We start from the raw sequence: 23,190 nt of genomic DNA, 5'->3' as shown, positions 1-23,190 counted from the left end.
AGAGACGTCACACGGTTTCAGGAATGCTCTTAATAGAAACGAGTTCTCGCTCCTGTATTTTCTATGAGCAACATCACAGCTGCCGAAGAAATCACTAGCCAAAGGGAAGGCACGGTGATGTGTAGGCTTCAAGTGCCACAGAAGCTCTGGATTTCCAGAGATGCTGCTCTTTCCTTATGGGGAATGGGATTCAGTCAGGAAGCCAGAGTGACAGGTGCATGTGGTCCTAACGAAGTCAAGAAAGGCAGAGCTTGTCCAGGATTCAGACAGAGATTCTGGGCAAGCAACTCAACTCCCACACAGACTGTGATGGGCTGTCAGAAGGTGCTCCAATCCAGAAACACCCAGAGGGTACTGGATGCTGTAAGAGCAGTGAGGTCAGATGGGATGGGTGCTGTGCTTATCATAGAACACGGGCTGGCTTTATGTCAACTCAACACAATTTAGAGAAGAAACCTCAACTGAGGGAGTGCACCCACAAGATCAGGTTGCAGGCAGGGTATTTTCTTATTAATGGTTGATGGTCGAGAGGCCAGCTCATTATGGGTGGGGCCATCCCAGAACTGGTTGTCCTAGGTTCTATAAGACAGCAGGCTCAGCAAGCCATAGGGAACGAGTCTCCATGGTCTCTGCATCAGCTCCTGCCTCCAGGTCCTGCCCTGTTTGAGCTCCTGTCCTGGCTCCCTTGCATGGTGAACAGTGATGTGGAAGTGTGAGCCAAACAAACCCTTGCCTCCCAAGTTACCTTCGGTCATGGTGTTCCACTCCAGTTAATAGTAACACAAACTAAGACACCTAAGAAGCTGTGGGTTGCCCTGGGAACACAAAAGCAGTTACCTGGGGCAACTATTCAAGCTCAGGACTTAGGAGACAGGGCTTGGCTTAATGCAGACAAAGTAAGCGATAGAGAAAATACGGGATCACCCAAAACCTAGGTAAATAACAGCATGCAGTATTGAGAAGGGCATGCAGAAGCCAAGCCCCGCACCAGAGCGAGCATGATGGACAGGTAGGTACCCGAGCTTCCTGCACTTCAGCGTGGTTCCAAATGTCAGCTCCAGCCACATTTTCCCCCTAAATTCCCATGTTACAGCTAAACAAGTCATGTTGTGAAAAACAAAACAAAATCCCCCACAATACATTTAAGAAAATTCTGGCCAACTCCCAAAGCACACAGAAAACTCGGACTGCATTTCAATCTTGAGATCTCAACAGAAAGAGACGATTGGACTGGGGCAGCATAGCCATCATCATCAGGACTGATGCGCTTAATTACGAGAAACCCAAAGCTAATAATTTCATGTAGTGCTACAGCCAGAGGAGGCCGGTTACCATGGAAACCTCACTTTCATTTTCTTCTTTCCTGAGCATATTTATGCGGTAGAGGAAGAGAAATGTAAACACGGCAGAAATATCAAACAAGACACGGCACAGTTTGCTGTAAATATTTTACATTATTACAAGAACACAGTGAAAAGGCCCGGCAGACCAATGGATGGGAACTGGTCTCTGGCAGGAGAAAAGAAGGCTGTCCCCCCAAAATGGCCCAACTTTACAAAAATGGCGAGTCTGTTTTTAAAAAATGTAGAAGGCAATTTTCAGAACATTCTGTAATGTTAGCCAAAATTCAAAGTGTATTTCTTCTGAATGCAAAATGTAACAAATAAATACACGTCAAAGACAGATCAGAGATACAAACGACCAAAGGTAGACAACGAACTGCTATACGCTTAGCTGTAGTCCACTTTCAGAATTGTTTACAAAGCCAGAAAAGCCAGAAAAGCCACTGTGGACCCTGAACATGTTTTATACTTGATATTTTCAGAAGCACCCTATTTCCAGTGTTTCTTTTATCCACTTCACAAATATATTATTTTTAAACAAAAAAGAGATTAAAGGTGCTTTAACCTGGTATTAAATGACCATACACTGGTGCCCAAGAAAACTGCTAACCGACCACAAGGCAGGGGTGCTTGGTTCACAATGACGCTTGCAGACGGGACACTTAGACAGCAGGTAGCTGAGGGCAGCCCTGCTCTCTCAACACTGAGTTCATCTCCAAGTAACAAGCAGAGAAAGCAACTCAGGAAACTGTATTTCTGCTCCTGCTCTCTGTGCTCCTGTGCTGGGAAAATGGGGGAGGAGGTTGAAAGCCCACAGTAGTTGCCTGGCCTGGGCCCCCATTGAGTGTGATGGGTTTTCTTTTTGTGCTCAGTTTGCTTGGATTCCTGAAGAAGTCAGAGTACTTGTGTGTCTCTGAGGCTAACTTCCATTCTCTTGTATTCTCTTTAAACCTGATGTGGTTGCATAGTTATGCTTTTGGAGAGTTCTGGCATTCTAGAGCACTTACCAAAGCACTCAGACCAGACCAAAATATTCAGGCACAAACTATGGCTCAAAGTCAACAGAGTGTGCACCAGCGTTCGTCCCCGCTGTCCCCAGTTGCTCAACCGTTTACACACCGAAACACAAACCTAAAACCTATGGGCAGTTAAACATCTAGAGGTGTTTGACACAAGAAGCTAATTTGGCAGTCAGTCTTGGTGGTCTATGAAGGAGGATGGAGCTGTCCCACAAGAACTGTGCCCACAAGGACAGCTTGTATCACGCGATAAAGCTGAGCAACAGACACTGTGTTAATGAAGTGAAATTCCAGCAGACAAAGGGTATTTTGTGTCTCTGGCCACTCTGACCCTGAATTTGAACTAAATGAGCTTCTTTTCTGTTTGATTTGATGCTCATAGTCACTTGGTTGTGAAGCCTACCTATAGCAGCCTGTTGAAGCTGGAGGAAACTATCCCACTGGTAGGAAATAAAAAGCGAGTTCCGTTGGGATGTGTCCACATCCTGGGTACTGTGTCTGTGCAAGGCCCAGGGTCTGAGGAGTGATGGGAAATTCTCTCACAGTGGAACTGTGCTGTGCTTCGTGTTGCTCTTCTGATTGCTGTTAAAGGAGAGCGATCACAGCTAGCATGGGACGGGCCCCGCAGCACCCCGTGGCTGATCTACCACAGCCCTCTGTGCTCTGGGTGAGGATCAAGCTGGGTGCCCGCTGCTGTGTTTGTACATGCTAACAAGTCCAGCATTATCTGAGGAGCTGGCAAGCAAGTTTTCCCCACCAAATTCTTTCTAAGAGGAAAACCCTTAGAAAAGAAGAGGCAGGGAATGGTGAGCTAACACACAGTATCAATAACAGCTGTCTGAGTCCTCTTAGCCCTTAAGGGTTTGAACACAGGGGCTCACTGTTTGCCCTGCAGTGATTGTCAGGAAACTCGAACACCTCAGGGCGATTTGACAAGTGCTCCACAAGGAAAATAGAAACGGGGACTTAGACTTCTGGGCAACTTCTCTTTTCATTCTTGGGTTCTTGCTACGCTCATGGGTGCCTGAGGCGCGTCTCTTATGGGGTTCTGTTGTTTGCTCTGGTGGTTACAGGCAGACACCTGGCTTCTTATGGGGCCAGTCTAGCATCTGCTGGGTGGCATTTACAGCCTACTTATCTGATGCTACAGAAATTCCTAACAGACAGGGAAAGTGGCAATGTCTGGTTTTCCAGGAAGGGAGGTACTCTGGGCAGCTATGAGGAGAACTGATGTCTTCGTACAGTGTTCTGGGGTATCTAGTAAGGCACACTGGCTTACTTTGAACCCTCATCGTGCCCTCTTAGTTGAAGCTTTGGAAGACCACTTAACATGATGTAACTTGAATAACTTTGCTATTGCTCTTAAGAAGGGTTTAGAGGACACCAAGTGAATCAGCCTGGAGTAGCGTGTGGATGTCCAGGGCATTACTGTGGAGTATTCTGTCCCACTATTTCTTTGGGGGCAGGAGGTCAGCTTGCTAGCTCAAGACAAAAAGGAAGCCTTCAACCTGGACATGCCCACTCACAGTGGTCTTAATGTCCTTAGAAAAAGTCCCCAAGCCTTTGCCAGTAAGGCCGCTCATACAGCATACCTGCCGTGTTACAGTTTCCTATTACTAAAGTGAAACCCAGAGACATCTGACAGTTTCCTGTAGACCCCACACTGAGCTGCTTAGAAAATGGGCTCAACGCCCACCTCTGTAGCTTTGCAGGGAAAGCTGAGACCTGGGGGTGGGGCTGGGACATAAGACAGACCAGAGAGTCTACAGAAGCCCTTGGAGAAACTGTTCTAGAGGCTGAAGGGGTGTTATGTTTGGGACTGTCCATTAGGAGGCGGGTTCCCTGTTGCCTGGTCTCTGGGCATTTCGGTGGGTCTCTGATGTTTTCACTGCCCTCTGTCTTCCCAGATGCCTTTGCTGGATGCTCACTCCCTTACCCCACTGCACTGTGCTTGGCCTCAGAATGTTTCTATTTTCCCCCTTCCCTTAATTGTTACCAGTGTAAAGTCAACAAACGTGGCTACTTTTCCAGCTCCCCCACTGCTTTGTCTCCCTTCATACAGCGCAGCACAGCAGGGCCCCTCAGCAAGGAACTCCAGGAACCACGGAGTTACTTACTAGTGGTCAAAGGTGTCACAAGAGGACATAAGCATGTTCTCATTTAGGACTCAGCTTCTACTGCATAAAAAAGCTATCTAATGAGACGCGAAGAACCCGTGGCCTTCGCCACGGATGTTTGAGCATTGATAACTAGTGCAAATGGAGAGGCTTTGGCTCCTCCCCCTCAGGACCCAGCACAGGGCACCATGTGGAACGTCACGTGGCCCAGTGTCAGCTCTGGGCGGCGTGCCAAGCAGTTCCTGCTGCAGGGAGTGGCCCTGGCTCTTTTGCAGCCTTGGGGCTGTTGATCTGTTCTGGGTTTTGTGGGAATGGTTTGACACCTGGCGTTTTCCTCAGGCTTCAAGGGGCATTGTCGTCTTGTCCCCTTTCTCCTGCTGCTCCAGGGAACTGGTTCTTTCCTGTTTTGCCTCCCTGCATGCCTAGGCAGCTCACTGGCAGACCTGCTGCGCCCTGCTCATTGCTCTTGGGCACTGTAAAGGCATGAAGAATGTCACAGCAGGTTTTCCCCTGCTGCCCCAGAATCGGCATGCCTGTCAGGATAGAGTGGTTCTAATGCCAGTCCTGAATTTAATCTTTGACTCAGTAGAGGGCTGTGGGGTGGCTCGTGGAGGTGACAGTACATTTCTCAAACTGACTTAGGGCAGTGATATATAGTTGACTGACCATCTGTATTAGAATGTGACCTTCAAAGGGACATTTTACGGGAGCTTAAGTCTGTATCAGTAACTCCTTGCAGGGTGAGCTTGCTGGCTTTTCAATCAGTTTCTTATACAGAAATGAGTGATACATAGTACACAGTCACACTTGACATGAAACTAGTAAGTCCAGAAAAATATAAAGTAAAAAAAAAATCTAATTTAAAATAGTGATATTTAGAGTAAATCAGTTAATCAGAGGTAATAATTTTAATAGTAAACTCTCATGCCGCTTTAAGATGGATTTCATGTCATATGAAAGCTTTGATATCATCTACTGATGATAATGGCACATAAAGTGTCTCTGCAGCTCTCTGGGTTCTGTGCTAGTTTGTATGAGGGCTTGGATCTTCTGTGACAATCGCATCTGCTGTCCAGAGGCATGGAGGATGTCGACGGGTGACAGGAGGAGGGGGCTGGGAGGAAGAGGGCTCAGGCAGACAGCCCCTTTCAGATGTCACTCTTGCATCAAGGACACACGGGATCAGGGGACCATGAAGGGCTATGCCTCACACTCCTCTGACCACGACACACTCCACAGATCTGTGCTTGCAGCCGGTTTGCTCGCTCCCTGAGTCCCAGGGTGCAGCACATATTGCAACTAAAATGCTTGCTTAACAACAGTCTTGGTCCCAGCACTGTAGAGTTGGTCAGGGGGGTAGTGAACAGAAATGGGGCTCAAAAGGAAACTAATACAATCTCAGTCCTAAGAAATTGTTTCCCAAACAACCATGCAGTGGAACCACCTGTGAGATGGCCACTGCTGACTCCGGGCTGTACTGATGATGTCTGAGGTGCCAGCTGTGATGGGATCTAACTCTACTGTCCCTGTTGTCTTGGAAAAAGGAGGAAGAAATCACAGGGCGCACGTCCCTGTGGACCTTGAAGCGGGAGGGGCTGGAAGAAATCATCACATCACTTATGGTTTTCTCAAAATAATGGCTTTGAGAAGAGAGCTTAGGCCACACAGGACACACAAGGATGCCGATTTGGCAGAAAAGTTCCCTTCTTTAAAAAACAGTGAACTACTCGTTTCTTATGAAGGCTTCTTGTGATTCAAGGTAGGAAAAGGCAGGCGGAAAGTCAGCCTGCTCGGGTTTAAGGCCTTCTCCTTCACGCCCAGACGGCCACACTGAAGGAGTGCTGAGTGTAGCTATGAGCAGGGCTACCAGCAACTCTTGGATAATCCATTAGTAAAATAAAGGCTTGCGGCCAGGCTCAAGCGTATCCATACTAGTGGGTAATTTTGGGCAGCACTGTTTACTATTATTATTTAACGAGACAAATCCTAGAATTTTGTGCATGTCTACAGCCTCTTTTCCCTAAATCAACTTGCAAATCAGAACTGTATTTATATGTGCACTTTTTGGGTATGGATTAGCCTCCTAAAGTACATAATTCCAATAATTATCAGTGACAGAAGGGATGAATAAATTATGCTTTGAGCATAACAAAATTAACAGTAAGAATGTTTTGCATAAGCTTTTCTTAATGCATGCGCCTATGTTAAATTTAATATTCTATACGACTGACATGATCCTGAAAGGCTCCCAATGAGTTAATCTTAAACTGTACCTCTGCCTGTTCTGGGACAAAGAAGAAAATAGAATTTAAATGCTGCAGATGTCAAGATGTTTTGAAAAGCTTTTATAATTTAAGCAAAGAGTTATGATGTGAATTGCAAATCCCAACAGCCTAGATGAGTGAAATTATCAACTCCATGTTCTCTTTCCAGCAGAATGCAAGGATTAAGCTTCGGGTCTTGTTCACAGAGTTAGAGCCAAGCCAGGCTCCTTTCCCTGGCTGGGAGAGCAGTGCTGAGAGGTGCTTCTTTCTTTTTCATAGACAAAAATTGTATTATAGGCAGATTGACTTGGAAATCCTGAAAGGGAACCTCTTATCTCCTTCTGAGGGCCGGCAGATGCCTGGAGAGCACAGCGCCGACTCTGAATTCTGGAGTCTGCGCTTGGGTTTCCATGGTGGGTGCCATTAAAAGCGAGCTCTGCTTTAGCAGAGTCTGACCTGCGGGGGCGCCGTGCTGTGCCAGGGCTGCTTGTGGGGGGCAGTGTACTGATGTGGGCAGGCACACACGGCCTCTAGTCTGCATATATGAGCTTTAAATGTGGCGAAAGTGAGCTAGGAGGCTGGAATGATGGGGACAGTCACACTCCTCTGCAGTGGCCTCCTCTGGAAGTTAGAATCTGCTCTATGCTCTACGCTGCCCGGAAGGGAAGGGAGGGACTTGTCATCTCATAAGTTCTTCAACACAGGCCAAGGAACCCCTAAAGTGATGTCTGCCTGAACAGAGGCCTGAGGGCTTAATGAAGACTTCTGCACCACATCTTCCCCTGAGTGAGAGCACCTCCCAGACACACTGATCCTGAGACAACTGTGGACAGATCATGGGGCCGTTCCCTGGACACAGCTGAGATTCAGTTCAACCAAATCCTAGTTTTAACTGCTGTACACTTGATAGGCCAGAGACACCTTTAATGATGAGCCTGCTTGCACACCTGTGAGCTATTAGGTTTCCGGGCACTGCCTTTAGGGCAAAGAGGAGACAGAAATGTGGGCATCCCGAGGGCTTTCTTCATCAAAAGCCCTGAATTTCTGACCCATCTATTTCATTCCTAGCCACAGTACTCTTCAGTAGGTGTATGTGGATGGTCTGTGCATATGAGCCATGGCTTCTGAAGGTTCAGAAACTGGTACAAAGAAAGGGACCTCCGTTCTGGGACTGTCCCCTAGGACGAAGACACACGGTTATTATCAAGCTGCCCTTTCTGTGACTTCAGTATCTCTAAGAAAGCTTCCACTGGGCTCTAGGAGCTCCTGAAACATTTCTTAGCCCGTGTTGGGAAATTCAGACCACAGACACAGTGTATTATAAAGGTGCAAATCTGGAAGGAAGGCCGGCTCTTTTGTCTTCTCCCTGTTGGGCACTGGCTAGTTGCTATTTTCTCAGCCTGCCATCCTGGTCACACACGTCTCTTGCCATCCCTGTCCTCTGCAGTCTCCTGCAGAAGCAGCTGCCTCCATCCTGCGTGCTCTCTGGGAATTTTCCACACACTACTTTCTGCAGCCTGGACTGAGGAGGGAAAAGACAAAATAACACAGGGGTGTGATGCTCTCACTGGGCTTGTTCTGACAGGAAAGAAAAGAAAAACCCTAGGAGGTCCAAGTAATTCCCAATATATGATTATATTTATAGATACAATTTCGCCTTGGCAGAGGAGAAAGCCCACTGTGGTGGGAAGGCATCATGCGAGCGTGCGCTACCAACGCTGTTTATAGCACCGACTGAGGAGGGCCTGCGGCAGAAGCCCACGGGCTGTGCCTCAAGAAGACCTTGGAGGGACACCAATGGTCCTGGGCAGGAAAACACAGGCCTGTTATCTTCTCAGTTAGGCCTGTGCTTTTCTCTGCACAGTGGCCTCAAACGGTAGGGTTCTGTGTTAGCTAAGACGGCCCTGGGTAGGACTGTTTATTTCTTGAATAAATTTGCCTTTAACATATTTAAAGTGGAACAGACTTTTAAAAACCCAGTTAATAAAAAACATAACCTTCAAAGATGGCTGCAGTAAGGTGGTATAAAGTTAGGGTGGCTGAGGACAGAGTCCCATAGGTGGAGTCTGGCCCTTGCTGGCACTATGTGATTTTCTTCTTGATGGCAGTGAGCTCTTTGTGAAGGTCGCTGAACTTAGGGCGGTTCTCAGGCTTATAATCCCAACACTTCATCATGATTTTAAAAATCTCTTCTGGACAGTTCTGTGGGGCCGACATCCGGTATCCTGAAGATTCGGAAGAGGAGAGAACTCAGAGCCGGGGAAGATATGGACACAGGGCATTACGCTGTGTATAGTATGCTGCTTGTAGGTGTTAGTGCCTTATGCTGTACGCAGGGCAGAAATTACAGACCACTGCTGGTGTCAGGTGTCCCTCTGGCAGATGGCATTACAGAGCCATGTGTGTGCCAGCAGACCTGCAGGAAGCTGTAGCACACACACATACACAGCTGAGTTCTGAGGATCAGCTTCCAGAATTATCAGATGCAGACTCTGGAGATAGGGCTCTATTCTGCACTGAGCAGAGAAGGAACAAGTTCCAGCCTTCACAGGCTGCTGTCTGTGTGTGAGGACGGAAGGCAGGCACCCTCACACCCAGGCTACGCAAGGCATGCTGGCCACAGGAGCCAGGCTGGGGCAGACTTGATCAGAACATGGCTCTCGCTGGAAGCGGTGTCCGACACAAGCATGTGCGTGGTGCAACTGCCACCTGGCCCTGCCTGTCTCCGTCAGGAGGACCACGGCACTTCTTCAGACCACAGCTTCTCTAAATCCCTTCTGGAAACTGAAGCCTTTCCACTGGGATACCACAGGGATCTGTCTGATGTGGAACACAACACCACTCTAAGGCAGCCTGCCTTCTGTCACCTCAGTGGGGCGGGACAAAAGTGGTGTTCTCTCTCTCTAAAGTGGAGGGGCCCTGCACACGGACACGATCTCATAAACTGTGATCGTGCAGAATTGGTATCTACAGAGTTCACACTTGAGAACTGCAATTAAGTTACAAAAATGAATTGCAAAAGAAAATACTGTTTTAAATAAGTTCACAGTTGTGTTGGCCATGTTCATAGATACATGATACACCTATGGGACATGGGCTGGCTCGCAAGGCTTTGCCCTGTTCTACGGGAGCCATAGCACCCATGGTGTTTGGAAACAGACTACTCTGACATGTTCCTCCCTACAGCATTGCGACCCTTCCCTCCCAGATCTGGTGGCGGACATGCCATGGGCACCGCTGTCCTGGTGCCCATCAACACAGATCACTGAGGCTGGCGGACATGAATGTGACACACCCAGGCCTTGGCTTACCTCTTTCCACCTGTTCCCGGGCCTGCTGGTTCGTCATTCCAGGGTATGGACAGACTCCTAGGCTGAAGGTCTCCCACAGGAGGACGCCAAAGCTCCACACGTCACTTTCAGAGCTGTATCTCCCTGAGAGGGAGGAAATGGTCATAGCCAGGTGAGTCAGCGGGACAGGAGGATAAGGGCTCGGCTCTGAGTGTCACCTGCATGCTAGCACGGCTAAGCCGCCAAAGGAATGTCACAAGTGCATCCATTCTTGGTACTTGTGTTAATTCCATGCCGAGCAATGTTAAGAACTAAATGGAGTCTTCAGGAGGCTAGTTTAATCAAATGCCCTATAAAATGATTTTCTTCTTTTCCAAAAACAAAAATTCAGCCAGCATGCAGGCTTACTTCCCCTATGGTATCTGAATGAGGTGGTTGGTTTATATATAAAAATATAAATTTGCACACATCCCCCTAGGAGATTAAATAAGATGGAGCCCTACAATTTGGCCTTCTGCCTGCATCTTTTTTTTTCCCAATAAAATTACAAACAAACTTAAAGCAATAAGGAAAGTTTCTTAACTTCAATTTTTTTTTTACTTATCACTGTTTACAGATATTCTTACATGTTTAAAGGTCTCATTTTCTCCACTGATAGTTTCATTTGCAGAAAATGCATTTCTCTGCGAGGTTTGAATAGAGCGGAAATTAACAGAGCTGGCTGATAAGAACAACTTCTTCTATTACATGTTGCCTTGTTTTGTCAGAATATCGTGCTGCACCTGTGCTGAGCTACGTGAGCTGAACTCTTAGATTTTTTTTTTCTTTTGGTAGCCTTCAGTAGAAGCACAGAGATAAAATCCCACCAAAGATGCCTCTGGAGATGGATATGATATCAGGGAGGAGAAGCAGAAACATCCCTCCCTGTCTCCAAGACAATATGCACTTGGCCAACACTACATATGCGCACCGCCACAACCAAACTCCACCTGCAGTAATGTTAAGGTTTTTCTGTTTTTTTAAAACAAGGCCACATGTAGCCTAGGCTTGCCATGTAGCTTAAGGCTGGCCTTCAAGTCCCGATCTCCCATGTCTCCTCTGCAGTGCTGGGATTACAGGCGGGTGTCACCATGCGCAGCTTGGGGGTCTCTTGACCCAGCATTTCCTATCTGCCTGCTACCCCAGGATTTACAAATGCCACTCCTGGAACACCGTACTCTGCCTCTAAACAGAGTGGCCTCTTCCGATCCTGAAGAAGGCAGATGGCTGGAGCGTGCCTGTGCTGGCGTGGCTCTCAGACTGGACTCACTGAGTAGCTTCCCACTTCGGAGAAGGCCATTGTGGACACCCCTGTGCTGTTGGGTAGGAAAATTACTTTTCTTCTCTACATATCAAGTCTTTTCATAAAACTCATTCAGCGGCTAAAGGTTACAGCTAATTTGTAAAGAAGTGAAGATCTGGAGACACGTAGGTTATGTTGTCTCGTGGAGATCAAGAAAGGCGCTCTGTGTGTACACAGACCACACTTCAGAAAGCTCACGGAAGCTGCCTGACATTCGAATCTGGTTTGGTGGATCACTGTAAAAGCACGGTCAGGGCAGCATTTTGCTGCTGTCTTGCTGCACTGACCCTCACAGTGCCCGCCTGGAGCAGAGGCACTACAGTTTGCACGACCATAGACGAGGAGACAGCCTGCCCAGGTCCTGTCGCTGACAATATCACTAAGGAGGAAATGCATCTCCCTCTCATTCCAGACTCTCGGGAGTTCTATCACACTGAGAAGAGTTTCTCCTAGTTAAGCCGTGAGCTCCGCCATCACCCTAAACAATCAGGTGGCAAGTGGTTAACTTTTTAAATAATTTCTGAGATTACAGCATTCCTCCCTCTTTCCTCCACCCACACCTTCCTATATGCCTCCCCCCTCTTTTCTCACTGTTATTGCATGCACAGCTGTATGTGCACATACATACATCTTCCTTAGTATGTCCCTGTTCAGTATATTATTATGTCACATGGATGCATGCTTTAGGGCTGACCATTTCACACTGGACAACCAATTGGTGTGTTCTTTTCTGGGGAAGACCGTCTCTCCCACTCCTTGCTGGAAAACTTTCCCAATAACTGGTAAGTAGGTGACATTATTTCTTAGATGAAGAAGAGTATACTGCCTTTTCTTTATAAGCCTAGTACTTCTGTTGAAAACTAGACTGAGAACGGAGGAGTACAGTGTGCGTATGCTAGCATTTGATTGCTGGGGAGTGTTATGATTTGACTGTGAGATGCGTCTATAGGCCCATGTGTGATCCATTAGTCCCTGAGTGGCGGTGCTATTTGGGAAGGTAATCAATGAGGCCTTGTTGGAGGAAGTAGGTCACTGCGGGCAGCTGCTGTTGATTTAAAGTCAGGCCCTACTTCCTGTTCAATGTAACTACCATGTCTTCCCTGCCGTGACAGACTATGTCGCTCTATAAATACAAGTCAGAAATAAACCCCTCCTCCCATCGGTTCCTGTTGTCAGAGTGTCTGGACTGTCACAGATACACGGCTGAGAGGCGTTTGAGAACAAGACACAGGAAAAGTATCTTCTCTGAAAGGAGATTATATGGCTAGAGACAGGTGTGGGTAAGGGGCCTCTAACAGTGCCTGATTCTTAAAAACATTTTAAATTGAGTAACACTAATGGCACAGCTGAATCCAACAGACCTAAGCCAAAGCTGCCAGAGGATCGCTTTGACCTTCCTGACTCTCCCTGGGAGATCGGAGCGCTATCGCAGCAGCCTGCAGCGAGAGCGAGGGAGGGACCAGTGGAGAGGAAGGGCTCCTGGGTATAAAAAACTTGAGGTGTTAACAAGAAAGAAGGACTTTCATGAGATAACCCCCAATCCAAGTCTGAGAACTAAGCCAGCAATCAGGGTCGCCCTGAGGCTGTCTTTTTCGGGCATCTCCTGCTGGACTGGACACTGACTACTAACCCGCACTGTCGTTCACCTGTACAGTGTCTTCCTCTCCCCACCCAACGGCATCGTACAGAATCTCTATCAAAGGCAAATGCTACCTCAGAGTCACCCTGAAGGCTTCCTACCTGTCCTTTTCACTTGAAATGCATCTGTCTGGCCCAAGTATCTGGAGCTAGTCCTCAGACTCGTAAGTACTTTAGTGAGGCCAGTATTCACTAAAGCACACTGTGATCAAGAGGTGGGTTTGTACTCTCATAAGCACTCAAGCACAAGAAGAAAATCCAGGCACAAGGGCTTTTCACAAATATTTTACACCTAAAGAAAGACTCTGTACACATACGAGTGTTATCGTCTTATCTTTCGTCCAGTGGTTTTTCCATGAGGGACAGCACCCAGCTCTGCGAAGACGCCTGTGGGAATGATGGGTCCCTGAACTCTAAAGCTGGTGTAGATGACTAGGAAGCTCACAAGAGCTCCTTGTGCTGGCACGAGGCAACCGACTCAGCCGTGACAAATATCCAAGACAATTACACTCAAATCTTTACCCAGGAAAAAATCTGGTGGCTCCTCAAGACGTTAAACTAGTTCACACTCACATCCTGGGCTAGTGGGTGCAGAAAACACTGTTGTGTGGTAAAGTACAGTACCAACCATGACAGACACACTGACAACTGCGGGCTGACATGGACTGCCTTCCACGCATTCACACGCATGTGTGCACTTCTCACAACAGAGATATGGAAAACTTTTCAGTGGACAAAAATAATAATAATTAAATAAATAAATGCCTGCTTTCATAGGAGACAATACCCACGTCTCCCTTTGCTCAAGATTTATGTAAACTTCAGGGACAGAGGCTGAGACCAGAATCCTGTGGAGGGAGACTCGAGGACTTGATTGACACTAGTTAACCTTAGATGAGATTACTGAACCAATTATAAGACATTCAAGCTAGCAGACCAGACCCTGCAACACTTGATGCAAGGATAAAAGTGTGCACGTGCAATGTGCAGTGTTCTGAGGAACGGTGCATAACAAAAGGAATCGTTCTTTGAACACTCATTGGCTACTGTAACCTAGCAATCTCACAGGTATGAACCCTGGGGTCTGTGACTAAGAACAAGGTGAGAACATACACTCGATCTGTGTTGCCCTCAAGTTCCAGGCTGGATTCTGCTCTACCCCAACCATGCCGTGGGTGCTTTGTGCTGATGCAGCCCACCTTCACTACCAACAGGAAAACTGGAGTCCGTTCATACCATAATTAAGAGCCTCGGGTGCTGTCCATTTAATCGGAATCTGCTTCAAGCCGGAAGATGAATATACTCCGCCATCTTCTTGCCGAGACATCCCAAAATCACTGATTTTCAGAATATTATTTTCACCTACCAGGCAGTTTCTTGCAGCCAGGTCCCTGGGTTATAACAAGACACAGAGAAGGCCCATTAAAACAAGTTGAAAGCCGCATTCACGTTCATGACTTCCACACTTTGCATTTTCACATCTGCAGTGCATCTATAATGAGGTGAAGAACGCTCGCGATTTACCAGGCTTCCCATCAACTCTGTCACAGGTAAAATCACCCAGGAGAACATCTGCATATGGAGCAGGCCACATGCTAGTTTTCTAGGCATCAGCCAGATTTCCATTTAAATAGAAAAACTCAGATTCTCTGTTAAAAGAGGAAGCCACAGGTGAGGCTAAGAGAATTTGACACTGTTTTTATGTTGACCAGCTTCCCTAGGGCAGCACTGCCCAAGGGCTGCTGGGATAATGGACTGTTACCTGCTGTCCACAAAAGCAACTCGGTCACATGTGCTGCTGAGTATGTACAGCGTGGCTAGCGTGCCTGAGAAGTAGTGGCAGGTGGCTGCGGTAAAAGGCCATCTCCAGAGGTTCCCCAAGGAGGGGGAAAGGCTAAGGTGGTAAGAAAGTGGGCGAACCATTCTACTGCACCCGGGACAAACAAAACTGCATGGTGGCTCGGCTCTCTCTCTCTCATAGCTCTACTCTATCCACGGGATGTATCAGAGCTAAGAGTGAAGTCCCTTCCCCAAGTCTAGTGAGGAGGGCATGCAGCAATCAGATCATATAGAAAGTCATGAGTGTTATCACCATAGGACAGGATCTATGGTGCATGGATGTCAACGTGTGTAAAGGGATTGACTCACAAGAGGGAATCCTAGGTTAGACAGGTTTGTCCGAAGGCCTCTTTGATAACTGGTATTTATTTACTCAAAGACCTGGAGAGTGTGTGTCAGTTAGGTACGGTCTGAAGGAAGGGTGTGTGTCAGTCAAGTTTGACAAAGACAGTTTCCTCCTAACATCCATTTCTTCCACTTTAGTACAGGAACCTAGAGTTTAGCTGAATATCTGGCCATGTGGTTTAAAACATGAAGCTTTATAGTGTCTCCGGCAGTTAGGCATGGCTGTGCTTTAGGTGCTGGCTGATGAAATGGCAGCATAGGAATTCTCCACAGTGTTCACACAATTGTTTGAAAGCAAGGAGAAAGACTGTAGCTCTCTCCCCCTCCCTTCTGCTAGCCTGAGCAGGGACAGGAAGGAAGGTGTGAGCAGAGAAGACCTAGCACGAAGAGGAACCATAGCAACACCATCAGAACAGCAGGCAACCAGGAACCTGGGATCACTTACGAGTTCCAGAGAGTTGCCAGCCATATTCTGTGCTTGGATTTGTTACATAGGAGAATTATTATGCTATTTAAATGGTTTTCATTTCTTAACTTTGTGTGTGTGTGTGTGTGTGTGTGTGTGTGTGTGTGTGTGTGTGTGTGTGATTATAAGCAAAATACAGTGGTGAACCTGGATTTAGATACCTTGAGTTGGAGAAATCTATGGGATGTCTCAGTGGAGGAGGGAATAAGCAGCTGGCCTATCAATTCTGAAGTCACAAGAGAGATCAAAGAGACAGCTGTAGTTTTTAGATGACATTTGAAGGTATGGGATTAGAAAAGCATGCACGGCCAGTGTAGAGAGATGGAAGGCAGCATCCAAAGATGACACACTGGTCTAGGGAAGGGCCAAAAACAAAGGGGGCAGCACAGAGGCAGAGAAAGCCCTACCTCTCTGTTCAGTGAGGACTGCATTTCAAGGGGCAGTCAGCCGCTATTGATAATTCCAGGGCAGACTGTGAGCTGGTTACTGACTGGTCGACATGGACTAGGGCAATAATAAGAGCGCGACCACAGCAGACAACGGAAGGGAGAAAAAGCAGCTAAAAGCTCTGCTGAGTACATCTTCCGTAGAGAGACAGAAGTAAAGAGGTCTACAGAAGGGCTTCAGCACGAGGGGATGCCCCACCCTGCCCAGTGCAGAAGCCAGTGTATGTGTGCAGGCTGGGATATGATGCAGGGAAACGTGGCCGTCACAGATGCGAAGATCTTTCAAACCACACATGAATCCTGCCACCTCTTGCATTCTCAATGTAGATTTCTAATGTTGAGACATGTGTGTGGGACACAGGATGCTCAGAAACACTCTATGAGTGGGTACCCTCTCATATAAATGTTCCAGGATAAAGGCATCCCTTCTGGCTTTTCATTTTAAATTATCTTCTCCCGAGCAAATAGTTGGTTTTCTTTTCAACTGGTTCTTATATATGTGTTTTTGGAACACATATGTAAGAATTAATTTTTGGAAGTCTTGAGTCATATTTAAAGTTGTTTTTTGAAATGAGGTCTTACTGGACCCTGGCTGGCTTTGAAGCCATTTAGATCCTCCTGCCCCAGCATCCCAAGGTCAGTCCAGGCATACACTATCACGCCAGGTAAGTCTAATTTGCATCTTTAGCAAGAGACACATAAACATCCCAGTGGTACCTAACAGTCCCCAATTAACCTTACAATTACAGACCACAATTATGACCAGAGAAATAGCATTTCCATTGTGGTAGGAACCTGGCTGGCCGTCCTTACAGCCGTCCACAAAGAAACGGGAAGCATCTCGCTCCGCTGATTTGCTGCTACTACTTTCATTCATCGGATCAAGACTCACAAGGAGAACCATGGAGGAAGCCCAAGTTAAAAACTGAATCTGACTCACTGCCCAGCTTTTAAATGTGGCAGCTCACCATGCGCTCCCACGGGGGGAGTTTCCTGCCCAAGTGAGTGACAGTGAATTGCTGGTTTATAATTCACTGCATCTGTAGCCATGCTCTAGCCATGCTGTCCTGGGAACTCCAGGTCTTACCCACGGTTGGCCATAATACACCCCAGTCCACTACCTGTCTGTGTGGCCTTGGCATACTTGGCTGTGCTTTCCTCATCTAACAAACAGAACTTGGCAGGGCTAGGAGGGGTAACGCATAGAAAGTGGCAGCATGCGGTAAACACAGCATCAACTTTCAATAAGACACTTGGTACTACCCTTGCTCATTGGTTAGTACTGCTACTGTTGAAACTACTGCTCTTACACGAGGCCCGGAACAGCATGTGGAAATCATTCTGCAACCATGTCAATGTCAGAGTCTGTCATGGTCACAGAGGAAGAGGGGCAGCACCTGGAAACACAACTGGGGGAGACTATAGAACCACGGTGCAGAGATCTAATCAATGATGTTTCCACACTTTCACATGTTTCACATCCTCTTGAGACACCCAAGAGTAAGAATGTCGAATCTCTCATGTGGGTGCAGGCCTGGCTCATCTGGTTTGGGAGGGGTCTCTGCAAGGCTTCCGGGCTGCACTGTGACGCTGCACACAGAGGAGGATCCAGAAGGGAACTGGCGTTTCTCTACTAACCAGGTTCAGATCAGGCCATGTTACGTCACTGCATCAGATCTCATGGCTCCCTCCTTTCCCTTTACCCTCCTCTGGGGATGAGGAGGACATGTTTTCTAGTACCTTCCTAACAGTCATCAGAAACAGTCTGTGGTTGGTAACATGGGATAATGTGTTGGAGATTTCTGAAAGGCTGTGGCTACATTTAATTCAGGGGATTTACTGCAAACAACACAGCCTTTAAATCTGGATCCAGACAGTCTTCAAAACCCACACTTGTAACTTTGGTTCTGTCAAGGCAGTAAGCCCATAATGCAATGCATGCTGGTTATAACTAAAGCCTCCAGGTGAGCCAAACAAACACAAAGAGTTTTCAAGATTCATGCATATGGATTCCAGAGCGTGACAGAAACGTGGAAAGGCAGCACAGGAGTTCCCTCTCCATTATGTTACTCTTCAGTGCATTTGCAGCATCCCTCAAAACAGGCACAGAGGAGGCATCTGAACTAGTTTCATAAACTCCACAGATGCCCATCTTTCTACCTAGATAAACCTGACAGCTACCAGGTAGCGCGCAGGGAAATGAGTGAAGAAGCAGAGAGGCTCTCCTGACCCATGTGTGAGCGTGCTTGCCTCAGCTGAAACCCTGAGTATCTGCTTTTGTGGGACATACCCACACTCACTGAAACTAAGGCTGATAGGGGTGGCTGCCTTAACAGCAACTGAAGGCATAAGTTTTGTCTGAAGCAAACAATGTTTTGTGGCAATCATTTTGTTCTGCAGCATGCTATGGCACCACTACCACTCAGCTTCTTTCCTTTTTAATTTTTTAAAAAGATACATATCTTTTTAAATACATATTTATTTATTATGCATATAGTGTTCTGTGTGCCTGCAAGCCAGAAAGGGGCATTAGATCTCAGCTATACGTTAGCTCAGATTATGGTTGCTGGGAATTAAATTCACGACCTCCAGAAGAACAGTCAATGTTCTTAACCTCTGAGCCATAAGACATAAAACAATCTCTACTCATGGACACATTTTCTTTAAACACAGAAGACTTCTGGTAACTTCTATGCCAGCAGATTTAAGCAGTACACTAATCTAGCAAGGTTTGGGTTACAGAGGAAAGTATTCTATGCTGGTAACATAAATGCCACCCAATGCTTTTAACACAAAAACATTGTGATGGAAGGAGATCACCCGAATCTGCCGTAAATTTTGCACATGACAGTAGACACAAACTCATGAACCGTTTCTTAGAGCAAACCAGGAAACAGGTGGACAAGGAGGGATGTCTCAGGATGTACGGGTGGCATCTGGGACCCATTCTGTTCCTGTCTGTACCAAAGGCCAGATTTAGATGGAAGAGATGGGTCAGCAACTGGCCAAAGAGGAGACACAACAGCTGTCGGGAAACACAGCCAAGTCCTCTCTTCACACAGGCAGGCGATGGGGAGCCACTGCGGGACAGCAGGAGACGCTAGCTGGACAGCACAGCTTCAAACTCCATGTATTCTCCTTAGGGAACCACATTCCCACGGGGCTGTGGAGTCCCACAGCTCAGGAGGCAGGTGGATCTCTGTGAACTGGAGGCCAGTCTGGTCTACAAAATGAGTTTCAGGGCAGTCAGAGCTGTTACACAGAGAAACCCTGTCTCAAAAATCAAAACAAGAAAACCACATTCTTTAGCAGTTAAGAAGAACTGAAGATAGATGCTGGAAAAGTATTAGAATAAAATTTTCATAATCGCTAACTTATCCCAAGAGGGGAGAAGGGCTTGTCCTTGCATTTAGTTAGCTACTGTAGTTAATCTGGGAGGCTGAAGCTGTAGGAAATGGGCTCTCTGTGCAGACAGTGTGAGCTGTTTCCACCATCTGTGCATGCACTGTGAAGGAACACTGGCTCTCTAGAGGTTATCTCTGTCATAAGGTTTAAACAAACTCCGACTGATGATTAAACCCCTTAATAGTCTAGTCCAGATGAAGAGGGGGAGTATTAAAAGGCATTGGTGAGGAGGCAATGTTTAAATCCCTTTAGTTCACAGACACGCCAGATTTCCAAGGGTAATACCACAGAAATGTTTTAAGACATGCATTAGGGCCAGAAGCTATGGGAGGCTAGAATAACGGCGCTGTGAGGGCCATCTCCCCTAGTCACTTCAGCAAGTGTGACAGGGACTTCTATTTCTAAAACACACCTGGGAAGGAGATTTAAAACCTGCACTTCCCTCTTCTGAGACGGTAGAGGGAAATAGAACTGACTTTCTTAAGTAACAAAAACACAGATACCAGAATCAAACACAGTGTTAATCATTCACTAACAACAGAATTTAATATGCTACCCAGAGCAGCACTGAAAAAAGTGACAAGACCATTCCTAACTGAACTGAACTACGGTAATGGCAGCCATTTATTTCGTGCTTTGTAACTTGACGGGTATCTCTGCCAACACTCAACTTCATGCATACTATGCTACATGCTAAATCCATTTTACGAACTTTACCCCCAAAGCAATGATTTACTGTTAGGACTTCCAGATTAGAAATTTGGAGAGTGGACATCTCACCCAGTGTTTTCCTAAATAAGCTGTTTATCTGTTACACATTATTCCCCTGGACTTTGGTGTAGTGATATTTTGTTTGTGTTTTAACAAATAAAGTTTGCCTGAGATCAGAGTGCAGAGCTAAGACACTAGAGACCAGGGAGTGGTGGCACACACACCTTTAATCCCCCAAACTCGGGAGGCAGAGGCAGAGGGGTCGCTCTTAGTTCAAGGCCACCCCTGGCTACACAAGAATTAATCTGTCTAAAAGAGAAACAGAGCTCACACAAAGGTGATCCCAGCAGTTGGGATCCCACACCTTTAATCCCAGCACTAGGGAGGTGGAGACAGGATTGATACGGCTGAGCAGAGAGAGGAATATAAGGCGGGAGGAGATAGGAGCTGAGTGCAGTCTGAGGCAACAGTCTGAGGACAGGATCGCCCTTTTGGTCTGATCACAGGCAGAATATTAGAAATGGGTTAGATCAATATGTAAGAGCTAGCCAATAAGAGGCTGGAACTAATGGGCCAGGCAGTGTTTAAAAGAATACAGTTTCCGTGTAATTATTTCGGGTAAAGCTAGCCGGGTGGCGGAACTCAGCCCAACGTTCATCAACAGAGTGGAGCTCCAAAGTGATGGACTAAATCCACTTAAAAACCTGAGAGGGCTTTTAAAAAAAAGGGGAGAGAGAGTTTAACATAGCTTTTGGCTGTTTTTGGGTGGCTTGCCACAAAGAAATTTTCCTGACTCAGCAGCAGGAAAAAAACTGGCTGTTTTAAAATGCTGGCTTTATGGGCTGTGCCACCATTATGATCTCTGCCTGGCTTCTAAGGGAGACAGAGCTTTTAAATGGAGCATTTAAAATAAAGTGCTATAATTTGCTTGATGACAATATGGACTGCTGTGTGCCTGAAACTGTGTGAGGCTCAGGGACACCAAATGGCTCTGAGGCAAGAGCAGCTCCTCCATGCTAAACTGTGTCAACCTCAGGCAGAAACTACCATAATTACCATAACAACTGTGAGGTTACAGTTTAGACTGGCAATAAACAGACAGTACTGTATTACCCCTACATGGTACAACTTAAGTTTTTAAGAAGTGCTTAACATTTTAAAAAATGCTCCTGGAGAGTAAAAAAAATTACAAATTCACAATAGGACAGATTCAGACCACTAAATGGATCACAATGTTGGATGAACGTAGGCTTGAAAGAGAGAGAAAAAAATATAAATAATAAAGTTAATGCCTTAAAAAAAGGGTAAAGTCTTTAAAGAGACAGAGTACAAATAGTTATAGATTAAAAGAAATAAAAAAATAAACCACGTAAAAATAAAAAATTCAGAGTCTGGATTATGTACATTGTGTTTTCTTTAAAATTTTTGACTATAAAGGAGCTAAGTACAGAGAGACATTTCATTATATGGGCTGCCAAATGGAACCAAAATGGATATCATGAGGATATGACTTCAAAATTTGGGTCTAAGGACATGATGCTTTTGAAAGGGTCTTCTTTTGTTTTCACAGAGGATGAGACCCTATGGATTGCGTCTATCCCAATATGATATGATCCCTCCTGAAAGATTGCTGTGAACACCCTCAAAAAATTGCTTCGCTCAACTGCCAACTGAGATGACCCTGGCACACAGGTTATCCCATGAAAGACCCAATTAACGCCGCCGCCATTCAGCAAAAAACAGTTTGGAGAGAAAAAACTGCACCCATGTTCCCAAATATTGTTTATAAATGTTCTTTTATATTTAAAAGAATATATGATATAGATATAAGTAATTTACATTGGTATGGATTTTAAGGTCAATTCTGTTATATGTATATGTATTTCTGATATTGATTAAGGTNATATGATATAGATATAAATAATTTACATTGGTATGGATTTTAAGGTCAATTTTGTTATATGTATATGTATTTCTGATATTGATTAAGGTATTGTAATTATATAATTCATTTAAAAATATAATGTATAATTAAAAAAATATAGGTTGTTAATGGATAATCATCAATAATAATCAAGCTTGTAGTCACATTAGTTAGATTTTCTAGATATATAGAGATATATTTCAGTTAGAAAGACATTCTTCATATCTTTCAAAGACTACAAAATATGGCATTTTAAATGTTTTAATAACTTAGGATTTTTCATGACAATGAGACATGCCTGCTCCTGGCAGCACCAATCTACTTCAAGAAGAATATGGACATCAAAGAAAATCCTTATGAAATTTGATAGCCATTTGGACAAAACACTGCTCTTGCCTGGACTGATGCATAAACTGGACACAGAAAACCCACAGAGAGAGGACTGCTGAAAATTAGGTAGGTGGAGTAGACTGAACAGAATTCTGGGAGAAAAAAAGCCAAGTCAGGGAGTCGCCATGATTCGCCCACCCGACACAGCCACAGGTTAAGATCTTCCCTGGTAATCCACCTCATGGGCTACACAGAATATTAGAAATGGGTTAGATCAATATGTAAGAGCTAGCCAATAAGAGGCTGGAACTAATGGTTAAAAAGAATACAGTTTCTGTGTAATTATTTTGGGTAAAGCTAGCCGGGTGGCAGAACCCAGCCCGTCATTCATCAACAGTAGTGGACACACCAGGCAGGTGATTTCTCACTATCCTTCCTGTCCCCCACTAGGCTCTGTTCAGACTTTAGTTCCTGTAGCAGTCTGTTTGATGGAGCTCCTCCCTTCACCCCAACTCCATTCACGGGAGACTCCACTTCTTGGTGCAGACCCAGAGTCCCTACCCTTTCCATCCCTGTTCCTGAGACTCATTCTCTGTCCTGCTGTAGCCTCCACTCCCTTGGGACTCTGCCTCTTGGTGCCAACCCAACCCTTAATTTGCTCCCGCAGCCCTGCAGCCTCTCCTCCACATGCATCTCTATTCCGTTTTTGTC

General features: G+C 46.0%; 1 protein-coding gene across 4 annotated transcripts in view; it reads right to left on the bottom strand.

Annotated features, from left to right (window-relative positions):
- Positions 1-2,225: 2,225 nt before the first annotated feature.
- Positions 2,226-23,190, bottom strand: part of Fer (FER tyrosine kinase) — a 310,511-nt gene continuing 289,546 nt past the window's right edge. For all 4 annotated transcript variants that reach the window (XM_050153485.1, XM_050153482.1, XM_050153483.1 and 1 more), the window contains 3 exons: positions 14,250-14,404; positions 10,055-10,177; positions 2,226-8,968 (listed from right to left, as the gene is read on the bottom strand). In XM_050153485.1, the coding sequence (XP_050009442.1) occupies positions 8,826-8,968; positions 10,055-10,177; positions 14,250-14,404 (421 nt within the window). In that variant the 3' untranslated portion in view covers positions 2,226-8,825. The remainder of the gene's footprint in view (positions 8,969-10,054; positions 10,178-14,249; positions 14,405-23,190) is intronic.

This window comes from Alexandromys fortis, unplaced genomic scaffold (assembly GCF_014885135.2).
Source record: "Alexandromys fortis isolate MF-2015 unplaced genomic scaffold, M_Fortis_MF-2015_v1.1 scaffold_61, whole genome shotgun sequence".
NCBI classification, from domain to species: Eukaryota; Metazoa; Chordata; class Mammalia; order Rodentia; family Cricetidae; genus Alexandromys; species Alexandromys fortis.
The sequence above is the reverse complement of the archived record's forward strand: the minus strand, read 5'-3'. Positions and strand labels throughout refer to the sequence as shown.